This window comes from Rhopalosiphum maidis, chromosome 2, assembly GCF_003676215.2.
Source record: "Rhopalosiphum maidis isolate BTI-1 chromosome 2, ASM367621v3, whole genome shotgun sequence".
Taxonomy (NCBI): domain Eukaryota; kingdom Metazoa; phylum Arthropoda; class Insecta; order Hemiptera; family Aphididae; genus Rhopalosiphum; species Rhopalosiphum maidis.
The window spans coordinates 60,538,213-60,560,399 of NC_040878.1; the positions used below are offsets into that span (position 1 = coordinate 60,538,213).

At 29.4% G+C, this 22,187-nt stretch overlaps 1 protein-coding gene across 3 annotated transcripts in view; it reads right to left on the reverse strand.

The window, feature by feature from the left end:
• Positions 1-420: 420 nt before the first annotated feature.
• LOC113554245 (spectrin beta chain, non-erythrocytic 5) overlaps positions 421-22,187 on the reverse strand; it is a 55,033-nt gene continuing 33,266 nt past the window's right edge. The window contains exons 9-59 of one of the 3 annotated variants that reach the window (XM_026957998.1): positions 21,829-22,173; positions 21,529-21,746; positions 21,290-21,467; positions 21,035-21,226; positions 20,751-20,963; positions 20,481-20,684; positions 20,195-20,420; positions 19,883-20,136; positions 19,615-19,805; positions 19,325-19,545; positions 19,035-19,258; positions 18,685-18,960; positions 18,480-18,619; positions 18,132-18,402; positions 17,673-18,067; positions 17,296-17,581; positions 16,998-17,216; positions 16,733-16,926; positions 16,573-16,675; positions 16,123-16,500; positions 15,888-16,061; positions 15,611-15,811; positions 15,361-15,538; positions 14,853-15,281; positions 14,595-14,782; positions 14,318-14,514; positions 12,520-13,279; positions 12,155-12,418; positions 11,799-12,083; positions 11,469-11,725; positions 11,225-11,411; positions 10,936-11,136; positions 10,612-10,842; positions 10,357-10,551; positions 10,120-10,299; positions 8,991-9,173; positions 8,713-8,903; positions 8,465-8,633; positions 8,279-8,398; positions 7,875-8,057; positions 7,561-7,683; positions 7,403-7,491; positions 7,009-7,116; positions 6,772-6,848; positions 6,386-6,610; positions 5,699-5,837; positions 4,924-5,062; positions 4,524-4,737; positions 3,662-3,778; positions 3,303-3,392; positions 421-1,716 (exon numbers count right to left, since the gene is read on the reverse strand). In XM_026957998.1, coding sequence (XP_026813799.1) covers positions 1,511-1,716; positions 3,303-3,392; positions 3,662-3,778; positions 4,524-4,737; positions 4,924-5,062; positions 5,699-5,837; positions 6,386-6,610; positions 6,772-6,848; positions 7,009-7,116; positions 7,403-7,491; positions 7,561-7,683; positions 7,875-8,057; positions 8,279-8,398; positions 8,465-8,633; positions 8,713-8,903; positions 8,991-9,173; positions 10,120-10,299; positions 10,357-10,551; positions 10,612-10,842; positions 10,936-11,136; positions 11,225-11,411; positions 11,469-11,725; positions 11,799-12,083; positions 12,155-12,418; positions 12,520-13,279; positions 14,318-14,514; positions 14,595-14,782; positions 14,853-15,281; positions 15,361-15,538; positions 15,611-15,811; positions 15,888-16,061; positions 16,123-16,500; positions 16,573-16,675; positions 16,733-16,926; positions 16,998-17,216; positions 17,296-17,581; positions 17,673-18,067; positions 18,132-18,402; positions 18,480-18,619; positions 18,685-18,960; positions 19,035-19,258; positions 19,325-19,545; positions 19,615-19,805; positions 19,883-20,136; positions 20,195-20,420; positions 20,481-20,684; positions 20,751-20,963; positions 21,035-21,226; positions 21,290-21,467; positions 21,529-21,746; positions 21,829-22,173 — 11,028 coding nt within the window. In that variant the 3' untranslated portion in view covers positions 421-1,510. The remainder of the gene's footprint in view (positions 1,717-3,302; positions 3,393-3,661; positions 3,779-4,523; positions 4,738-4,923; positions 5,063-5,698; positions 5,838-6,385; positions 6,611-6,771; positions 6,849-7,008; positions 7,117-7,402; positions 7,492-7,560; positions 7,684-7,874; positions 8,058-8,278; positions 8,399-8,464; positions 8,634-8,712; positions 8,904-8,990; positions 9,174-10,119; positions 10,300-10,356; positions 10,552-10,611; positions 10,843-10,935; positions 11,137-11,224; positions 11,412-11,468; positions 11,726-11,798; positions 12,084-12,154; positions 12,419-12,519; positions 13,280-14,317; positions 14,515-14,594; positions 14,783-14,852; positions 15,282-15,360; positions 15,539-15,610; positions 15,812-15,887; positions 16,062-16,122; positions 16,501-16,572; positions 16,676-16,732; positions 16,927-16,997; positions 17,217-17,295; positions 17,582-17,672; positions 18,068-18,131; positions 18,403-18,479; positions 18,620-18,684; positions 18,961-19,034; positions 19,259-19,324; positions 19,546-19,614; positions 19,806-19,882; positions 20,137-20,194; positions 20,421-20,480; positions 20,685-20,750; positions 20,964-21,034; positions 21,227-21,289; positions 21,468-21,528; positions 21,747-21,828; positions 22,174-22,187) is intronic. The other 2 variants (XM_026957997.1, XM_026957999.1) reach the window with 2 other exon arrangements.

A 22,187-nucleotide genomic window follows, 5' to 3' on the forward strand; every position in this document is an offset into this window, starting at 1 on the left:
ATAAATTATTTTTTATTTATAAGCATAGCGTATAACTCTTGTGTGTTACTATATACCAATATAACTAGAAACTTAATATGACATTTACAATATAACAAAAATGAAATTAATAATGAGGGCAAAATACGCGTGTGACTAATAAGAGAAAAAATACATTTCAAACATAACATGAACTCTAACTAGAAGCAAAAAACTAATGTATAAGATAGTTTTTTCTAATCACTAATGCATATTCGTATGTCATAATATAATATGGAAAGCAATAATAAATAATAACTTACGAGTACATTATTAAATATTATGATCGTTTAAAATAAAAATAATTTTATAATTTCATAAACATTAAACATGTTATAACAATAATAGATAAAAAATACATAATAAAACGTTTAAAAATATTTATACAGGATAGAAAAAAAGTAGACGGAAAAACAACAGAATTATTTAAATCTACGGAGGAATAAAATTTATTTAATTTTTATAATAATGGCATAATTTACTTATACATGCTGTAAAAGACATTATATGACAAAAAAATATAAGTACAATACCCATATAATAACACGAGTTTTTCGATTAAAATTTTAAAAAAATCCTATAAATATTGATATTTTATTCAATGGCGGAATGGTCCATTCTCGTTTTAGTCGAATTTCTCAGAAATAAAACCAATAAAAACCTCAGACTACTATGAAATTGGTAGGCATTCCTTAAATACATAGTACACAACGATAAAACTAAGAACTATCTAAATATATAATAAAAATGCATGTCGTTTGGTGACGAAATAAAATTAAACAAAAAAATCACACACATAGGTATCCATAAAATCTAACTCGTAATAATAATATACAACATTGACTGCACCGTAGTTTTCGGTGTTGGTTCCCTTCTCAAACGCGTTTACAGAGCTTATTACGATAGGTATACAATGAATGGCACACTAATTTAATATTATACGCATACGAAATAAGTATATATAATAACACACATACACATTTATATTGTAATACGGTCGATTTAAATTTTAATGTTATCTACCGTAGGAGGGGACGGGGGAGATGAAGTTCGTGTCACATTGTAGCACGAAGTTATTAAAAAATATAAACACAATAATTCCTATATATTATATTATAGATAATATATATACATCTGACTATTATAGACGTAAATAGTTACGAGACGTTTTGAAACGTACATTTGTTGGATCGATTATTTTGCTCGAATTTTTGAAAACAAAGTCTCTCGACGTTTTATAGAACAGAAACAGAAATTTTTTCAACTATTAACACGGATTATCACTCAATTTCCGACACTATTCAGACTATGATACATAATGTGTGTGTAAAAACAATAAAAATATTTGGATCTGTTATCTACGACACGTATATGGCTGATAGATCATTGTATAGATATTGTGCACATAATCTATAAGAAAATGTTGATTATAATAATTATAATAATATATTGACAAGACGTCATTATCTGCAACTAGTACATCTATCGGGGTTTATAAATTGGTGGCTTTTTTTTTGCGGAAAAGGCTGGACAGAACGCTGGACCTCTTGTCTTTACGGCCCAACGGCATTTGGTGTTCGCTCTCGCTGGAGCTCTCACTGGCCCGCTGCTGGCTGCTACTCGTCGTCACCGGCAACGTGGCTGATCGATTTGGTACTGGTGGCGGTGGCTGCTTGAGCGCGTCGATATTCGCGTAAACTGTGAAATTAAAAAAAAAAAAAAAACATAGTCACTTATCATTGTTTATATCGATTATAGAGTATGATCATCGTAACATTCTAAAAATAACTCTAACCTAACCTATTGTGTGACAGTGGAAATCAGTTACTGCTAAAAATGTAAAATACTTATAAATAGGTACAACCAAACAAATTTACTCGCTTCACTTTTTTTCGTTTTTAGATTGATGCTCTTCCCCTTTTCAATTTCCCTTAACGACGTAGTGACGTGAAATTGTAAATATTACTCTAAATTTTATCAATCGATGACATCGAATCATGTTTGTGCATAGAACATATGTAGGTATAATATACTTGATATATATATTATATATATTCAAATGAAAAGAATATGTGATCTCTAATATTATATACATTTAAGCATGTTATATACCTATAAGCAATTTGTTAAGATAGGTTAGTACTTCTAAAATTCAACGATTTCTTAAAATAAAGAAAAGGAAACATCGTTTCAGCAATACGATACACAAGCGTATACTGCAGGTATATTACTGCAGTATCTACTAGTCCGACAAAATTATGATTTTATTACATCACATAGACTGTAGATTATATGTAAGTATAGTAAGTATAATAGTATTTGGAATAATATATTATATTATACAAAGTGTAATAATGTGTATTTTTTTCCATTTTAATTTAAATTTTGACGGAAATACTGCGTTAAATCGTTGACATTTTTATTGCTTTCTTTAATAGCGTTAGAAAAACGGTCTGATATGAAATGGTATATAGTAGGGCTTAGCTAATATGAAAAAAATAAACTGACATTGGTTGTAGCAATATATAGGTACAAATGTAATACAAAATTTGTTTTTGATGTGTAGATATACTATATACAATATACAGACATATCACGAAGGAAACGTTAATCCTAGAATATATATATAAAAAAAAAAATAGAATTTCCCTACAGGTTTATACAACCAATAATGGTGTAATGTATCATCCTAATATAATTAATTAGTAGACGATATAAATGCAATGTTGTTCAAACTATTTGGCTATACCTATAAATTATACAGGGTGTTTAATTTTGTTCCATATAAATAGAAATAATTAATTTATATCATTGAGTGGATTAGAAAACTTATTTTGTGTTTTGCGTTGTATGGATCTGGATTTTAATAGTACTTATGGACTACAGTATATAAATTATTCTAATAACAAACAAGTTAATAATTAATACACCACGATAATAATTGAGTGACAAATTTTGAATTAAATATTCAATTAAAAACGAAAAACAATGATCAATCCTTAAATTGTTATTTTAATCAAAAATGAATTTAACTACGAGATTTGTCGTCCACATGCAGTAACCACTATTTTAATATACAACACAAGATCATTTCCAAAGTTTGTATGGACAACAAACTGTGGGCTGTAGCATATAATATATAATATATTATTGTTTTAATTGTTTTAATTATACCAAACTAATTGATTACAGGAGATAGCCAAGAACTATGAACAGCAATAGTGGGTCAATGGAGAGAAATAAATAAAATAATATAAGTAGGTAAGGTGCTTGACGAAACTCACCGGCGCTGTGCCTGTAGTCTGAAGTCCATGTTTCTCTGTTAGCTGATTTGATCGGTGGCGCTGTGGTCGGCAACGGTGGCGGGGCGACGTCTGTAAAATAAAAACGTGATTGTAAAATTATCATATCTCAATAGATCTGGGGATTCTATATTATTATTATATTAAAAAGTATGATAACCAGGCACGTATACAAAAAAATTTCGGGGGGTTTACAAAATATAGCAATACAAATTGTGCGGCAACATAATAAAACAATTTTTTCTTCGTTAATCGAAATTATTTTGGGGATTGAATCCCAACCCCCCTCTGTATATTCCCCTGATAATAACAGACAGAGCGTGTAGGTGTTAATAACAAACCTGGTGATTTGGGGTGGATTGAGTCCTTGGTCCAGTCATTGTTGCCGTTTGAGTAATAGGAATGCGGCCGTGCGGGGTATCCGGACGGCGATGCTTTGGTACCGAAATCGGTGGCGTCTGAAAACGAAAATTATAATAGATGTAGGTATATTGGTACAGAACACATACTAATTAGTAAAGTCTTGGTTGATAATCACTCATTTAAATCATCAGCATATTTGTATCATAGGCGGAGCTTGATAATTTTTTTTTTTTTTGGGGGGGTCCCCACTCAAGCCCTAGATTACTTAATGAAAATAATTATTAATAACGTCCTATTTAGTTAGAAATAATCTTGTTTATATATTATAAAAACAAAAATATAAAAATCATCCAGTGTCAGTGTGTGGTAGTTAATACTATGTTTCAATACAAATATAAATAAATAAACTAAAATGTATTAATGTATTGCATGCTATAGCAATATTACTACAAAATACAAATATAAAAATAAATAATAAAATAAAAAAAATGATGTAGAAAAAATAACTGTTATAAATAATATTATAAGTTGTAGGTTAAAAAAAATTAGTGTTATCATACCCTTTAAATAGTATATTTGTGAATAATGATACAAAACTGTAGGCACATAACTTGAGTATATATTTTGGGGGGGGGGGGGTTAATTGGAAACGTAGAGGGGCTAGTCCCCAAGCTCCGCCTATATGACTCGCGTCATGATAGTTACATATAGCCCAGCTATATATATATATATATAAATCATTGCATATTTATAGAAGACGAAAAAAATGTGACAGTGTCGGAGAAATATCGTAGCGTTGGCCGTTTTTATACAGAGTATCACGTGATAGTATAAACTTACCGACGGCCGAGTGATTGTTTTGGTACGGTATGTTGTCCACCGAAGGCGGTCGTACTGGTATGGGCCGACGGAGTTGACTGTCTTTCCGTACGTTTACCACCGGCGGCAATGGTGCAAGGGGCTTGCGTTCGGTTTCTGGCGTCGTGGCCGCGCTCGAACTTGTGCTGATGACCGTTGATGGGACCGGAGTCTGCAAGTCTGATCGTGGTGAACCCTGTGGAAATGGAAACATATTTTTATCATAGTTAATTAAGTAATAGAGATACGTTAATAAAATATGACTAGTATTATGCGATAATTTAGCTAATTCGTTTATTCAAATTTTTCATAATATACATCGAATGTGTGCTCGGAAATATTGTAATAGGCATAGGTATGGAATTTGAAATTAAGTATGCACCTTTTGGTTGTCGTCGTAGCTCAGAAGCTGTAGGCTTGGAGGAAGTTGCGCGTGGAACGTGATTTTGTTGACCCACTCTTCCATTTCCTTGGACGTGTCGGCCAAGAAGAGGAACTCTGAACCGTCCGTGCAGCATAACCTAAAACAGTAACAAACATAAAGTAATCGTCTGATATTTTCGTCATCACGTGGTTCTTTAAGTATGTATTGCAAATGTGCGTACATAAATAGGTACATATTATGTATTTATAAACGATTACCTACCTGCAGGAACCTAAATTATATAAGTATTGATTTACGCCATAAAAAAAAAATAGAAACAATGAATATATAGAGATTATAATTTTAAACGGTTATTAAATGAAAATATTTTTTACATATTAGTATATTACCATAAAGTATAATATGTATAATAGTAGGTTTACTATCTGTATTCAATTATATTACCATTGATTATAAATACCCGATAATATTACGTATATGATTAAACTAATTTAAACTTATTCTGTTACTGGTTATTTTATATTACAGTAAAACCTTGATAAGATGAAATCGCTTGGGACCATGCAATTTTTCCGTGTTAACAGGGTTTCTGTTTAACGGAAGTTCTGTCTTATCGAGGTTTTACTGTACTTGTATAAAAAATATTTTTGTACGACTGCATGGTATTGACTTATTTCTATTTTATTTAATTTTTTGATATTTGTATAAAAATACATATATATGTATTGTTATTAAATTTACAGCATTTACAATTATTTATCATGGTATTTACCTGAACACATGTTTCCGTTTCGTGTAGTCAAACGCCTTTTCGCATTTCGCTTTGAACACAATGATTGGCGATGTCGCTGCTTTACTGGACACGAAATCCTCCTGATCCTTGAAGAAGCACAATAGCTGACCGCATAACACTAGACAACGAAATAATAATTATTATTATTAGTTTTATTCTGAAATGTTTAGTATAGAGGTGGTCAACCTGCATATTAGCGTCAGATAAAATAACACATTTACTGTATTGTTATAAAATAAATACGTAAGTGCTAAATTTTTTCTATTTGGTACAATATAGAAAAAGGTTGGTTACTCCGGGTCTAGAATAATATTTTTTCTCTGTATGTTTTTTAGATTCTTATTATTATGGTATATACCATAATAATAATGGTGGCGTATAGAAATGTTATATTTTTACTATTCTAGGATTAAATATTTTGGGTAAGTATAATAGGTATATAAAGTATAACACCTAAAAATAACATAAGATACTTCATCAGAACATTTTTTTTCTCGAATTTATCTACAATTTTCGAATATTTTGTAATAAAATAACAGTGAATAATATACATAATTGTAGTTTCATTTAAATCTTTACCACTTATAGTAAACAAAATACTGGTTGTTATTGTTTTGCGTATGAAAATAATTATATTTGTAGAAAAAAATTATATGTCTTGTTTACCTGTATAAAAAGTTTTCCACGACCTGACTGCGGCTTTTTTCCCGCTACTTTGCAATTCGTGTTTTCTGTCCAAGAACCCTTGTATTTCAACCGGGGGCAGTTGGTCTACATTTTCCAATTTTTGAAGTTTTCGGAAACTTTGCGTTCTCCTGCGAGTGGTAAAACTGGGGGTTCTTTTGGGTTTCTTGTATACGTCCGCTTTCATGCTTTCAGCCCGTTTTACGTCTATATATACAATACAGCATACATTTATATTTTTAAACCTTATTTAAACTTTTGATTTTCGGAAGAAGTATATTCTATATTTACTATATATAATAAATTCTATTAAATATTCGTTCAACGTATCGAATATAATAGGTATGTATATTTTACTTTGATATTACCTTTTTTCAAGCGATTTCCAAAGATTGAAGAGAAATTACCACTGTTGTTTAATGCTGGTGAGCCGGGAACCATGAGTCTATATATTATATAAATATAACAATTTGTAATAGCTCATAGAAATAAAAGTTTGTGATATTTTACGACTTTTATAAGAATAAGTACAACATTAACAGTATAAGCATTAGTGTATTGATAGCGTTAGACGAGAGTAAATAAACTAGCAAATATAAACTTACATATCCGAGTCTTCGTTTATAGGTGAAGTATTTTTGACTTTCAACGCTTCTGACGATTTCAGCGGCGCTACTAGATCATTTTCATGCGCAATATTTTTATCATGCATTCTTAAGCAAAAAATCAAAAAACGAGGCAATTCCATAAAAAGTTTAAATAATAATAACATTATATTTGTATAGAGTACACGAGTATCTTATAAAATGTTAGTATAATTTATTCTATAAAAACTTTTAATAAATAAACTTATCAAACTGTAAAAATAAAGATAAAGATAAATTTTAAAGATAAAAAAAAACTTCCATGCGATTATTCACCATAGTTTCACAAGTACTAAATAACTTAAACCGTTTAAAAAGCTTTGGGAAAAATGTATATTTAATTTGAGTAGTGTACCTCATGTTAGGGTCGAATTCGTCATCGTCGCCATTCATCGTCTCGCCGGCATTATTGACCTTCCACCGATCGCCTTCCTTCTTTCTCTCCTGCAGAACAATAGACAATTTTGAATATAATTTAAAAAAATGTATTTATAAATCTTCAGACGAACTTACATCTGTAATGCGTTGCACTTCGCGTTGTTTACGCGCTTCCAGTCGCTCTCGTTCTAGTCGTTCTTTTTCCGCAACGCGGGCCCGCTCTTCAGTCTCCAGTTGTTCTTTAAACGCTAATTCCAACTGCACAGATACAATGTATTTAATATAAATATAATGAAATTGATTAACTATTGAGTCGTTTAAGTACACACGACACAAAAATGAGAAATCAATAAAAAAAAATATACATAATTATAATTATTTTTTCCAATACTCATTATTATGATGCATTTATTTTAAATTCAAGTTATAAGTTGGCGAAAAAATGTTACCAGAGTAATCCTTTTCAGTGTATTGAACTTTTCTTCTTGCGCTTCGATTGTCTTTTCGAAATCTTCGTGTTTCCTGATAAGTTCTTCAACCTGCCATATAGAGTCACCCAGCTTATCATCGTTTAACACAGGTTCTCGAGTTTGTATCCAAGACTCCAGTAGGTCTGCATCACGTTTAAACAGCTAAAAAAAATATATACGGAATTTAGTGCATCGTATCCAAAGTAATCCGAACTACGTTCGTCGAGCATTAATATAACCAAGGCCGGCTTTAGCTCTATTAACACCAAGCGTAAGTATTATTTTAGCAACCTTTTATCTGATCACATTTAAATTTTAACACCTCTAAAGCGTCGATCATATCTAAAGACAACCTTGAATATAATATTGTAAATAATAGATACCTGCGTGTCCAAATTTTGATCGTATAAGATCTTACGCTTTTCCCAAGTGTCGGTCATGAAATAATGTCTTTGTTCGAGAACGTGGATCTTTTCATTGATTTCGTCCGACATAAAATGACCCTAAAATTCACGTATTTTAGTTATAGTAACACGGAAGACGTATACATGTCAAATTGTTGTACGAACATGTTGAATGAGACTTCTTCCGGTCTGATAGAACTCGCTCAAAACTTCAGATCGGCTATTAATTTCGGCGTTGTGCTCTTGGTGTCGTAGTATGAGCATTTCTGCACCACTCACTTCTTGGCTAAGCATGGGTGACGTGATTTTTGCAATAGTTTCGTTTATCCACGCACTAAACGACCAAAAGGTACCGTTAGAAAAAAAACACGTAATAAAAAGTAAAAAAAATATTACGTTTTGTATGTACTTACATTAAGTGTCTATATTGATCAAAGTAGGACTGCAAGTGTTCAGCTTGATTCAGTTTGCTTTTTCTTTGACTCGCATTTTCTAGTAATGTGGTCCAAGCATCAACTGCTTCTTCTTGTTTTACTTCGATGTGATCTTTGGCATCTGGAAACATGGCTGACAACCGACCAGCTTCTTGTACGACGCATTCCACCTGGTGAGTAATAATAAAATATAACTAAAATGTAAATTATAGTTAACTTTTTTTATTATTATTTGTAGTAGTAAAACAAGTAGTTACTTGTTCTTTGACTGCAGCAAGGTCTGCTTCAAAACCTTGATGTTTTTGAATTAGAGTTTGTATTGTATCTAAATCGTGACCATAATCTTCGGCAGCCAATAATCCACCTTTTTCTTGAATCCAGCTGATGGTTTCGTCGGCAGTTCGGTCGAAAACGTGCACTTGTTTAGCACCCATCAAAGCCTAAAATTTAAGAATTTTTTTTTTTTTTTTACGAACACAAGTTAAATTGCAACAAAAGGTAATATTAACAATAATAATAATAATACAATTTATAATGAACATCATTTTATTTTATTTTATATTTTATACATACAAAACTTAGTTTTAATTTGATAGTATTCAAAGATATGCTTAAACACTGACAATGTGATAATAGTGTATGCTATATTATGCAATATTTTTTTTTTATATAAAATTAAGATTGATGTCAAATATTAGTTATAATTAATAATCCTTATTATATATAATTATTGAACATATTAAAAAAAAAAATATCATTATATATCATACATTTATTTAAACTCATTGGTTATTATTATTAATCCTTTAAGCAATAGTAATATTTTATCAAATATTTACTTTGTGAATTTTTTTGTGTACTTAAGTTATTATTATTATTTTATTTATAATACAAATGTCACATGATTTAGTGCTAAATCATTGCAGCATTCTCCAACCATAGTTGGTTGTTTACAAGTATTATTTATATATTTATTTTTGTGTGTTTAAAGTGACCATTGGATAATATTGGTAATGTTAGTATTATTTTTATTTTGGTTTTAATGTTCATTATTAATTTTTTGTACCTAATATAACAGAATTTGATTGTTTTATTTTGCTTTATATATTAATATACTCATTTAATTCATTATAAATAATTTTAATCGTCAGACAATAGATATTGTGTATAAAAATATAATAATCTTAAATATATTTAATTCTTTGATATTAATTAAAATTATTTTTATTTTAATACAAGTTGTATGTGAATTGTGAATATAGCATCGATTTTTAATATAAAAAAATATAAAAATTATAGATGTACAAATAAAATCCATGGTTGAAAATACTAGTTTATTTTATGATCTGATATTCATATTGATAAAAATAAAAAAAACATATTTACCTCTTGTCTAGCATTTGCTAACTCTTTTAAGTCATCCCATAGTTGTTGAGTGTCTTCTAATCTTATTCTGATCTGATCTTGTTCAGGATTATTTTCTTCGAGTAACTTATGACCAATGTTTATGCAACTTGAGATACGTCCTTCACTGCCATTTAAACCACTCATGAAGCTTTCAAATGCCTAAAATATATATTAAAATTATATTCTAATAAAAGGAAGAATTTTCAAGTAAATTACTTGGATTAAAAGTTCCACATGCTCTACATCTCGACCATAATCTTCTGAGGCAGCTACCGTTGTTTGATCTCCTATCCACTCGGCAACATCTTCTGCTTCTCGAATAAATTTATAGAATTTTCGACTCTCTACTAATCTAGTTGCTCTTCTTTTATTTAATGTACAGAGCTCTGTGTAAACTTCTTCTATATCAGTCTAAAAAAAAGGTAAATTAATAATTATAATGTAAAAGTAATTTTTTTTTTTTTATTATACCTGTTTTCGTAAAATATTTTCCGAATCAAAATGTGATCTATTTACTAGGTTTCTACTTAATTTAGCTAGTCTCTCAAGAGTGTGTTGGAATGTGTTCAGTTCTCTTTCTATTCCTTCAAGTTTCTTCATAAGGGTTTGTACAGAGTCTTCGTCTCTACCATAGTCATTAGATGCCAATAAAGGATATTTTTCTTTTAACCAAACTTCAGCTTCATTTGCTTCCGCATAGAACTAAAGAATTATAATTAAAATTAGATATATTATTTTTAATAATAATACATTTATTTTTTAATTTTCAATTGCATTGGAATAATTAATACTAACCATTTGTGATTCATAAGCGTCTAATAATTTTTGTTTCCTGATCTTTGATTGTTCTTTAAGTTGAGACATTTTTTTTTGAAGAACGCTATAGTTTATTTCAATTTGTTGTGATGCAAAATGACCACTTCTAACCATTTGCTGCCCTCTGTCAATTAAGGCTGCTACTACTGGTTCATGAGATATTAATTCAGCATCTAAAGCCTTTAGAAAAAACAAAATATGATTGTATAAGAATTGTTAAACACAATATATTTTTTTTATTAATACATTATTTTATAATATAACTTGCCTGATGTTTATTTTGTAATGCCTGCACTGAGTGTAAGCTTGTACCAAAATCATGAGAGTTGATTTGTAGTTCTTTGTCATTAATCCAAGTCACTTCTTCTTCAATATCTCGTGATAATCTATAATTTATAAGTGCATCTTCAAGATTATCTCTTCTTATTTGCATTGGCTCTTGAAGAGAATTATATCTGTAAAGTATTCAGATTAGTTATAACAAAATAAACTAGTTTGTTTTTGTTACATACCTTTTAAGAACTGCTTGCGATTTTTCTTGTATCTCATCTTTCATGAAATGATCAGAATTTTGGAATGTTAGAGCAGTATCTTTTAGAGATTGACAAGCTTCACCATGACTATGAACATCATTCTCTAACAGTGAATGCCTTTTCAACAGATTTACAACACTTTGCAAATCTTTTCCATGGTCTTCGGATTGTAATTGCATTTCTACTTCTTCTGTCCAAGCTTCAAGTTCTTCTAATGTGCGGTTAAATAATAATGCCTAAAAATATAATATTTTTATGACAAATTGATAAATTGCATTTATATTTATTATTTTTAAAATAAATTCTCACTTGATAAGCATCTTGTAGTCGTTGTTTTTTAAGAGAACTCATCTCTTGTAAAAGTCGCCATTTTGTTTCAAGTTCATCTAATCTTACTCGAATTTCCATACTCGCAAAATGACCACTGCTGATTAAGTTTTCACCTTCAGTACAAATAGCATTAACACGATTACGATTTGCAATTAATTCTGAGTCAAAAGTAGCGTGTTTTTGAATTTTTCGCTGTAAGTTTGTGGGATCTCTATAACTTTCATCTCCTGCTACTTGTTGTTTTTGAATTATCCATCCTTCCACCTAAAATTATAAATTTTAATTTTTTTTTTTATTTCATGTTGCCATTCATTAACTTATTCTACTTTATTTACCTCATACATATTTCTTAAGAACTGTTGTAAAAGCCTGGAATCGTTTAAACGTTTTTTGCGAGAAGCTGTAGCTTCTTTTAATCTATCTCTTCTATTACATATACTGACTAAACGCCCTTGTATCCCATTGATATCATAATGTTGACCAGTGACAAGATCTAAAGCATACTTTTCTAATTCATCTACTTTAACTAGTTGTGCTGTTAATGTTTTTTCAAACGCTTCATGTTTTCGTATTAATTCTTCTACACTTGACAATGATTCCTGTATTATTGGAAAAGTTTTTATTATGAATTTATTGTTAATTTTTCTAAATAAATTTAAAAATATAAATAACCAAATTATTATTATTATTTGTTCCTTACCCCTAAGTCATCATTACTCAAAAATGCTTCTTTTGATGCTAACCAATTGTCTACTTGATCAGCTTGATTTTTGAATATTTGCAGTTCTAAAGCTTGGCTTAACATAGTTTTTCTTTCTTCCCAAGCTGCACTCAATGTTCTGCGCAGTTCGTCAAGGTGAGCAAGTTCTTTTTCAGGAATTGGATTTATTTTCAATCCAGAATCTTTCAATGTTTTAAAGTGTTCTTGGCGTCCATTAATTTCAGCTTTTCTCTCTTGGTTTAATTCTAATAGAGCTTTTGCTTCAGCCATATTTGTGGGCATATCATGACCTTTAATTTTTTTGATTGAATCCACAACCCAAAGTTCAGCTTCTTTTAACTCTGATAAAAACTTTTCCCTTGTATATGCATCACTTAAAGCTTCTCGTCGCTTTTTGGATAACATATGCAAGTTTCTCCAGTTATCTTGTAGTTCAGACAGTTTAGTTTTGATCGGAGAAGACATATCAGGATATTTTTGAATGAGCCGCCTGCATTCAGCTTCATGTTCTTTTGTTTTTCCTTCAATGGCTGTCATATCACGTTCCAAAGCATCCTGTTTTCTTTGTAATTGCTCAACACTACCTAGATTTTTACCAGTTTCGTTGCTAGACATTGCAAGTGCTTTCTCACTAACCCGCTGCAAAGTATCATCAACATCTCGATTGAAAGAATGTATTTCTAGAGCTCCATTTAGATGTTCCCTGTATTCACTTAAAGCACCTTGAAGGGCCTTCCACCTAATAAAATAAATTTATTTATTAATATTTGCTATTATATGATATTATATTTTATAATAATATGTTAATAGTATATATACTGTGTGTCCTCGAAAACAGGGTACACTTTATCACTCATTACCCTGTATATATTTTTCAATTTTGTTTGAAGGACGTTAAAATAGATTAATTGATCATAAATTCCTATGACTTAAATTTGTTTTAACTTGTGTATTTTGTAGATGCGCAACACAAGGAATCTTTTTAAAATTAAAATCCTTATTTTAAATATTATTTTCAAATTAATCAATGTTTTTTAAGCAAATTTGATCTATCAAAAAAATTGGCAAAATTTGCAAAGTAAAATTTTTAAAAAAAATGTATCAAATTAATCTTTTTTTTAGCTTACATATTTTTTTGTTCCAAACACCACATGATACATTATACATTTAAGTAAAAAATTATTTACTATCTATGAATTATTATTTAATTTTATCATTACACATTATGAAATTACATAATTTATTAAAAAAACATATATTTTCCAAAAATAAAATTCTAAATTTTTATTTTTTTTTTAGCACAATATTATACATTTTTCAAAAGTCTCTCATTGTGTAGAGTTGAGGAGAACATGCTTCAAATCTAAGCAACATTAATAAACATTTGAATATTTATGTTATTTATAATTGTGTGTATTTTTTGTTCCATCAGAATTATTATTACTAATATTATAATAAACATTCGTTTTTAATTTATGTAAGTTCATAATGTGTTATAATAAAATGAAACAATAATTCATAGATATTAAATAATTTATTACTCTTATAATAAATGTATAATGTACCATATAGTGTTATTCAAAATAGGGGTTGTGATTTAAAAAAAAAATATGTTGTTGCACATGCACAAATACATGAGGTTAAGACAATTTTAAGTCATAAGAATTTATGATTTAATATCTCGCAAACAGAATTGAAAAATATTTACAGAGTAACGAGTGATAAAGTATACCCTGTTTTCGACACACTATATAATAAGTCACTGATTTAGTCATACTTATTGTTTAGACTTTGTCGACGTTGTTGTATTGACTGTGTATCACTACGCCCTTGTCTAATAAGTTTATCAGCTAAATTATTAATTGTCTCTATTTTTCCTTCATCAACTCGATTGTCAATGTCTTCAAGTTTTCTTTGTAATGCTAAACAATGTTCATAATCTAAACCCATTTCTCCAGCTTGGACCATCATTTCCTACAAATTAATTTCATAATAGATTTCATTGTTGTATTATGTGGTTGGGTTAGGTAATATAGAAATATTTTTAATCTTACTTTGTCTCTGATCCAAGTTTCTACCTTATCTACTTGGTTATTAAATTCTAAGATATCTTGTGCTTCTTCTAAACCTCTACCTTTTTCATTAGTTTCTTGTAATAAATTTCTCCATAAAACTAAAAGCTTTCCTAAAGAATCTTGAATGTCCTTTGAATTTTTGTGCTTTTTTTCAACTAACATATCAGCTATATTATAAATAAAAATTAATACTAAATAATAAATTGTAAGAAAAAGATTTTATATTTAAAAGTATACCATTATTTTTTATAGAATTAATTCTTCCTTGGTTTGCAGTAAGTTCAGCTTGGAACGCTTGATGTTTTTGCAATTTTTTGATTTTGTCATCTAAGTTATTAACATCACCTTTGCTAATTTCCACATCCAACTTTTTGCGTTTTTCACTAATCCATGATTCAGCTTCTCCGACATCACGTAGAAATTGAGCATGTAACAAAGCATCATCTAATTTTTGTTTTCTTAAAATGCTTAGCTTTCGAATTTGTGCTCGTCTAGCTAAAACTTCGTTCAGTCTTTTAGATATCAAATCACTTTCAAAATGGTTTTGACTGAGTAATTTGTGACAATGATCTTGTAAGAGAGAAATTTTTTCTTCTTGTGTTTCAAATAATTTTTCAAAACCTTCATGTTTTTTTACTAATGAAGCTACTTGATCCACAGTATTTCCTAAATTAAAAATAAAATCGATCATAAAAGTATATCATTATTATGCTGGTATTTTTTTAGTAAATATTAATTAAAATACCATATTCTAAACTTGCTAATGCTACTTCTTGTGTGTTACAAATTGTATCTATTTGTTTAGCATCACGAAGGAAAAATTGCAAATCAATAAGTTGATCAAGATGAACTTTTTTATGATGCCAAGACGAATGTAATTGATGCCGTTCTTCCAATAAATGGTTAAGTTTTTCTTGGATTTCCTGTATACACATTTAAATAACATAAATTCAATTCAATTAAAAGTTAATTAAAAATATAATATATAGTCTTACATTTGCTGCAAAATGACCTCCTTGTACTAATGCTTCTCCAAGATCAGCAACAGTTTGAAAAGTTTCTTCTCTAGCTTCTATTTCAGCTTTTACAGCTTCATGCTCTCCTTTCAAAAGCTGTGCACTCGCTGCATCTCTTACTTTTTCTTCTGTTAACATAGTAGCTCTCAAACTACTAGACCAATTGACTAGATCTCGAACCTATGATTCAATCAGAGTAATAATTTATTAAAAATTTTAAAATTTAAATTTAAAAAAATTAACTATAAAATTTTACTTGAGCTAAAAATCTATGCAAATCACAGCTTGCTTGTAAAGCTTCTCGCCTGTGTGCTGAACGATCCTGTAGCGAAGTCCAACTTTGAATTACAGTTTCTTGTTGCTTTGCAATATGAGAAGCATTTGACCCTGGGTAGAGAGTTTGTAACTTCACTGCATCTTCCACTAGAATCTAATGCAGAAATAACAGTTCAACAAATATGTAAACTTATTTAAGTATTGTGTTTGTTTACCTGAAGTTGTGCTTCTAATGCAACAAGATCATTTTCAAATCCTTCATGTTTTCTGATTAATGTTAATACTGAGTTTAAATCTCTTCCTAAATCATCAGAAATAGTTGCATCTTTATCATTAATTCGAGATAATGCATCAGCAACATCTCTATGAAATCTATGAATTTCTCCAGCAGCTTTAAGTCGTTTTTCCCGATTTTCAATAGTAACTATTAATTGTTGCCAAAGTTCTCTAATTTCTTCTTGCCGTTTCTCAATTTCCGATGTATACTCTGAATCATTTGCTACTAATTTATTAGCAAGATCTTCACATTGTTTAAATCTTTTAGATCCCGTTTCCACCCGGTGTTTGAGGTCATCAAATTTGTTTTGCAACACCTATTATTGAATTAATTATATTAAAACATATGTTATTACTTATTTTAATTTTCTATTTAAATATGTTTGTACCAAGAGATGTTCAAAATCTTGTCCATAGTCTTCGGATGATGCAGCTTGCATATTATCTCGAATCCATTGTTCAAGTTCATAATTTTCAATCAAATATTCATGTCTAAATTAAGACCAATAAATTAGTACGGTGAATAAAAAGAATTATTTTATTTCTTACCTGCACATACTCTCAACTAATCTATGTTGTCTTGCTGTTGCTAATTTTTGTAATAGTTTAAATTGTTCACAAATATATTCCTGTTTAGACAATATAGCTTTAATATCGGGATGTTTCAAATTCATCATATTATTTCCAGTGTGACACATTTCTTTGACGATACCTTCATATGTATCTATTTCTAATTCTAAAGCCTAAGAAATACAATAAAAATCAATATGATTAAATAAAATTATAAAAAAATAAAAATGTATATTCATCATACTTTATGTTTGGTCAAAAGTTTAGATGCTGCATCTCTGTCTCGACCACAATCTGTAGAAGATAACATATTATTTTTTTCAAGTAACCAACTTTCAATTTCACTCGCTTCAAAGAAAAATTGTTGAGCTTTTAAATTTAATTCAAGTTTGCGACTTCTGTCTTCGCCTTTGGCTAATAAATCTTGCCATGCATCTTCGAGTCCAGTACATAATGATGAAACCTAAATAAGTTAATGTTTATAATTTTATTTTTTTTAAATTTTAAAACAGCTATAACAATAAATAAAATGATATCATTACCTGTTTAGTTTCTGGATGTTTCTGATGAATTAACGATTGACCAGATTCTAGGGTTTTGTTGATCATAGGTTGATGACCTTGTATTTCTGCTTCTAATTTTTTGTGTTTCTTATACAATGTTTGTGCTTGGTGAAGATTAGTACCCAACTCACCAGATTCAACAAGTGGTAAATGTTCTCTTATCCAACCAAGTTCAGCCTCTAACTCAAAACCAAATTTGTGAAAACGTAATGATTCATCCAAAGCTTCTTTTCTAAGCTTAAGTGGCTTGTCTAATCCATTAAACCTGAATCATTAATAATATGACATTAGTACATTAAAATATATAAATATTTCAAAGTAGATTAAGCAAATTGTGTTATATAATAAATACTTACATTTGTTGGCATTTTTTACTAGATTTTAGTATATTTTCTGCATCAAAATGACCATCTTGAGCCATTTCTTCCCCAGCAAAAACTAAATCGTCAATTTTTTGTTTCCAATGTTGGATTTCTGTTTCTACAACTTGATGATTTTTAAGAAGTTGTTTACAATGCCGTAAATCTGTTCCCACTTGTTGTGATTGTAAGTCCTTTTTTAGCTCTTCATATTTGAAGTATGCATCATCTAATGTTCTATTATAAGTGTGCTGGGCTGCTGCTTGTCTCAAACATCTGCCCTTTTCCACACTAACCTCAACCAATTTTTTCCAGTCATTATTTAACTCTGATAACTTTGTTTTTACTTCATCTTTTCGGTAATTTTCTTCGTTTATCAAACCTTGACCACACTGAAAAATAAATTATATTTGTATAAAATATTATGGAATGATAAATTTAAAAATTCTTGTTTACTTTATTAATATTCCTCAGTTGACCTTCATTTGCACGTAATTCACATTCAAATGCTTCATGTTTTTGAAGTTTTCTTTCAATATTTGTAAGATCTCGATATGATTCGTCACTTGCTGTTTTCAACTTATCTGTAAGCCATGTTTTAAGATCATCCACATCTGCTCGGAAAGCTTGATAATTTCTGCTTGCTATCAAGGCATTTCTCCTAACTGCTGCTTGGTCTTTAACCAAATTTCGTCGATGCAAAACTGCTTCTTTACGTTTATCAACACTACAAAAAATATGATTTTTATGATTCTAAACTTAAAAACATATTATTTAATTTAAAATAGACAATAGTTAACTTACTGATTAGTATCATAATGATTAGCTGAAATCAGTTTGTTTGCCATTTCACAAAAAGTTTTTAATCTTTCATCCTGGGCATAAAGTGAATTTTCAAAATCTTCATGTCTTTTTAATAGTGCCTCAACATCATCAACAGAACCCTTTAAAAAAAAAAATTAATAAAAAAAAACTTAAAATCTATTTAAACATCAATATCTCTTCTTACTCCTAAATCTGTATATTCCAAAAACATTTCACTTCCAGAAGTGGCTGCATCAATATGATCTGCTTCTTTATTAAATATTTGTAAAGCTAAACATTGTTTTATCCATTCTTTTTTTTGAGCCCATTCTTCAGTAACATTATTTACTTCTGTTGTTAATTTATTGTTGCGTTCTTTGACTTCATTACTACTACAGTTACCAGAGGATAATAGTTGTCTGCCTAGTTCTGATACTTCTCTCACTTCATCTTCATGAGCTCTGATGTCGTCACCCAATTCCTAATGTAAATGTATATTATTTTAGGAATGTTGGTTTTTATGAGATACTATGTTTAAAAAATAATATATATTACTTGATGGTTTTTAAGTAAATTTTCTGCTGTTACAACATCACGTGCAGAATTATCAGTGTTTACCATTTCTTTTACTGATGACAACCAATTCAAAAGATTTTTAGAGCTGTTCATGAAAATCTGCTGCCCAACAGCACTTTCTAAACGCGATCTCCGGTCCAAAGCTTTATTCTTTACATTTTGCCATAAAACTTGAACTTCTTTTTGTCTTTGAATAACATTTTCTAAAAATAAAAAATATGATAGATCAAGTCAAGAATCATAATTTTTGTAAAGAATCAACATTATACCTTTTTCATTAGGATAAGAAACTTTCACTGAATTAGCCAATAAATTAACCCTGTTCACTTTTTCTTCTACTGGAGCTAATTCTCTTTCTAAATTTAAATGCCGTCTCTGTAACGCTTGTATAGTTTTTAAGTCTAATCCAACTTCAGCGCCATCAAGTTTATCCATTTTTTCAGTCATCCAATCCCTGGCTTCACCACAAGTTTTTTCAAATAGTTCCACGCTGAATGAAAAATTTATATTTAAAATACGTCTAAATTTTTAATATTTATTTGTGAATTTAAAGTATAACCTAAGAGCTCCTTCTAAATTTTTTTCTTTTTGTGCTTTCAGCCAATTTAGATGATTCCACATTGTATGTATTTGATTTTGTCTATTGGTAATCATATTTAGCTGACTGTGTCCAAGTTTGGTAAAATCTTTAACCGCCCGATCAATATCTTCAACACGTTTGTTACTCGCAGATAAATCAGTTAAGAATTTCTATAATCCAATTTTATTAATAAAGCATAATAAATAAAATATATAATTGAGTTTCAATTAGTATAATATGTGCCTACCTCATATTTCCTTTTAGCAGATTCAACAGTATCTAATTTATCTTCAGCCTTTAATAATTTTTCTTTGTCTTTAATCCATTTTTCAAAATCATCACATTCTCGATAAAACCCATAAAGACAAATAGAGTCTTCCAAAAGAGCATGCCGCTTTTTTGCTAAGTCTTGTGACTTTGTGTAAGTCTCATTAATATTTGCTATACGTTTTTCAATACTTCTTTCATTGTTAAGGTTTGTATTATCTTTCTTTGTTGGCTCTATATTAAAAATGTTTTGTGAATATAAAAATACATTTTAATGAATTAATATGATTACCATCTTTTTCTGGAGTTCTAGTTTTCTTCACTCGAACTTTTTGTTTAACCATTTTAACTTTAGGGACTTTTCTTGTACTTTTTACGACGTGCGGCCTCCTAACTGATACTTGCATAATTTTAGGCTCAACTTCACAAACATAGTTGGCTGGTACAAAACCATCTTGGCCATTTAGTTTTCTTACACTCCACCAATCTGGGTTTGTTTTATTTAGCAAGAACATCACCTATAACACAGCAATGTTTTTGTTTTTCTATTCTAAATTATATTTTAATATTTTATATACCTCTCCTTTTGTCATCGTCATGCCTTGTCCATTAAATGGGTACAGACTTTTTACTTGAGGAACTTGTCGTTCTTCTACAACAGTTCGGTGTTCGACATGTTCAATTATTTCTTCTTCTAAAACTTCTTGAGGAAGTAACCTAGTTTCAAACACCCATTCTTCTATTGGTTCAACTTGAACTTTTTGATTTGTATCATTAGACAACTGCAATTTTTAATTAATATTTTTTATAATAATACATAAAATATAATTTAATATAAATTAAATTACCAAAATATTTGATATTCCTGCTTTGACTAAATTTTCAGCTTGTGCATTCAATGATTGTATGTCTCCTTGATACGCATCCAATTCTTCTTCGAGTATTTTATGTCTAGCTAACAGAGCTTGTGCACTTGGTTCGTCAACTCCATGGTCAGTGGTATTCAATACTGTTAAATGCTCATATAACCAAGATTCTGTCTCATTTGCATCAGCATAAAACTATAAATATAAATATATATTTTTATATTAATATAAATATTAAATTTGGAAATTATTAAACAATAAATTACTTGATAGGCTTCAGCTGCATCTTGTAATTGCTTAGTTCTCAGTTGGGATAAGCTGTTTAATGAATTCCAATTGCTTTGTAAAGAATCAACTCGTGATTGAACTTCTGAAGGTTCACTAGAATTTATACTCAGACCAGATTTACATATTTGATCAGTTTTTTGACGATGCACTTTCATCTCATCCAGCAAAACCTAATAATTAACTATTTTATTACAATATGAACACTAAAAATGATATTAATAATTATTAACAACCTTATGTTTTTGTTGTAAACTCAATACACCTCTTAAATCCTTTGCTGAAATGTCAGCCTTACATATACGTTGCTTTTCGATGAGCCACGCTTCTTCATCTTCATGGTCTTCAATAAATTGATAAAAATTTCTTGCTTCTTCTAGTCTAGCTCTTCTTTCTTTACTTAATTCAGACAGCCTATAAAAATCAATGCATGAGTATGCTTTGATTTTTTTTTTTAAATATTTAGTATATTTACCTGTCATATGCAGTGTTGAGTTGATTCAAACTTTCTTTTAATAAAGCAGTATCTTTATGCTTAGAAGGTACATATTGTTGACCTTGCCTATTTAATCTTCGCACCGTTTCACCAATGGCTGTAGTTTGCATTTCAGTCAAGTTTTGTTTTTGCAATAAGTCTTCTACAACGAGTAGATGAGGCCCGACATCTTCAGATTTATAGGTCACTTCAATTTCCTGCAATATTAAACAATATAATTATGGATTATCCTTTTAAAATATTTATTTAATTTAAATAATATTTGGTATTCAAGATTACCTGTATGGTAGACATAACTGTTTCTATTTCTCTAAGCATAGAAAACATAGTACTTATATTGTTTAAATTTATTTTGCGACTTTCTAAAAGTTTTAAAAGATCTTTCCATCTCTGCAATACTTCTTCCTCCCTATTTTTTACTCTCTGTGCTCCATGGTAGTTTTCTTTAATCAACTCGTCACTCATAGCATTTAAATCGTGAAACCGTTCTTTTCTTGCCATGATGTCAGCACTAATGGCTTCATGTTTCTTTACAGTTGCGTCAACTTGAGTTAAACTGTTGCCAAATCTAGGATCATTCAGTACTTGGATCATTTCTTTTAAGTAACCGTCTCGAAGAACACTCTAAATTAAAAAAA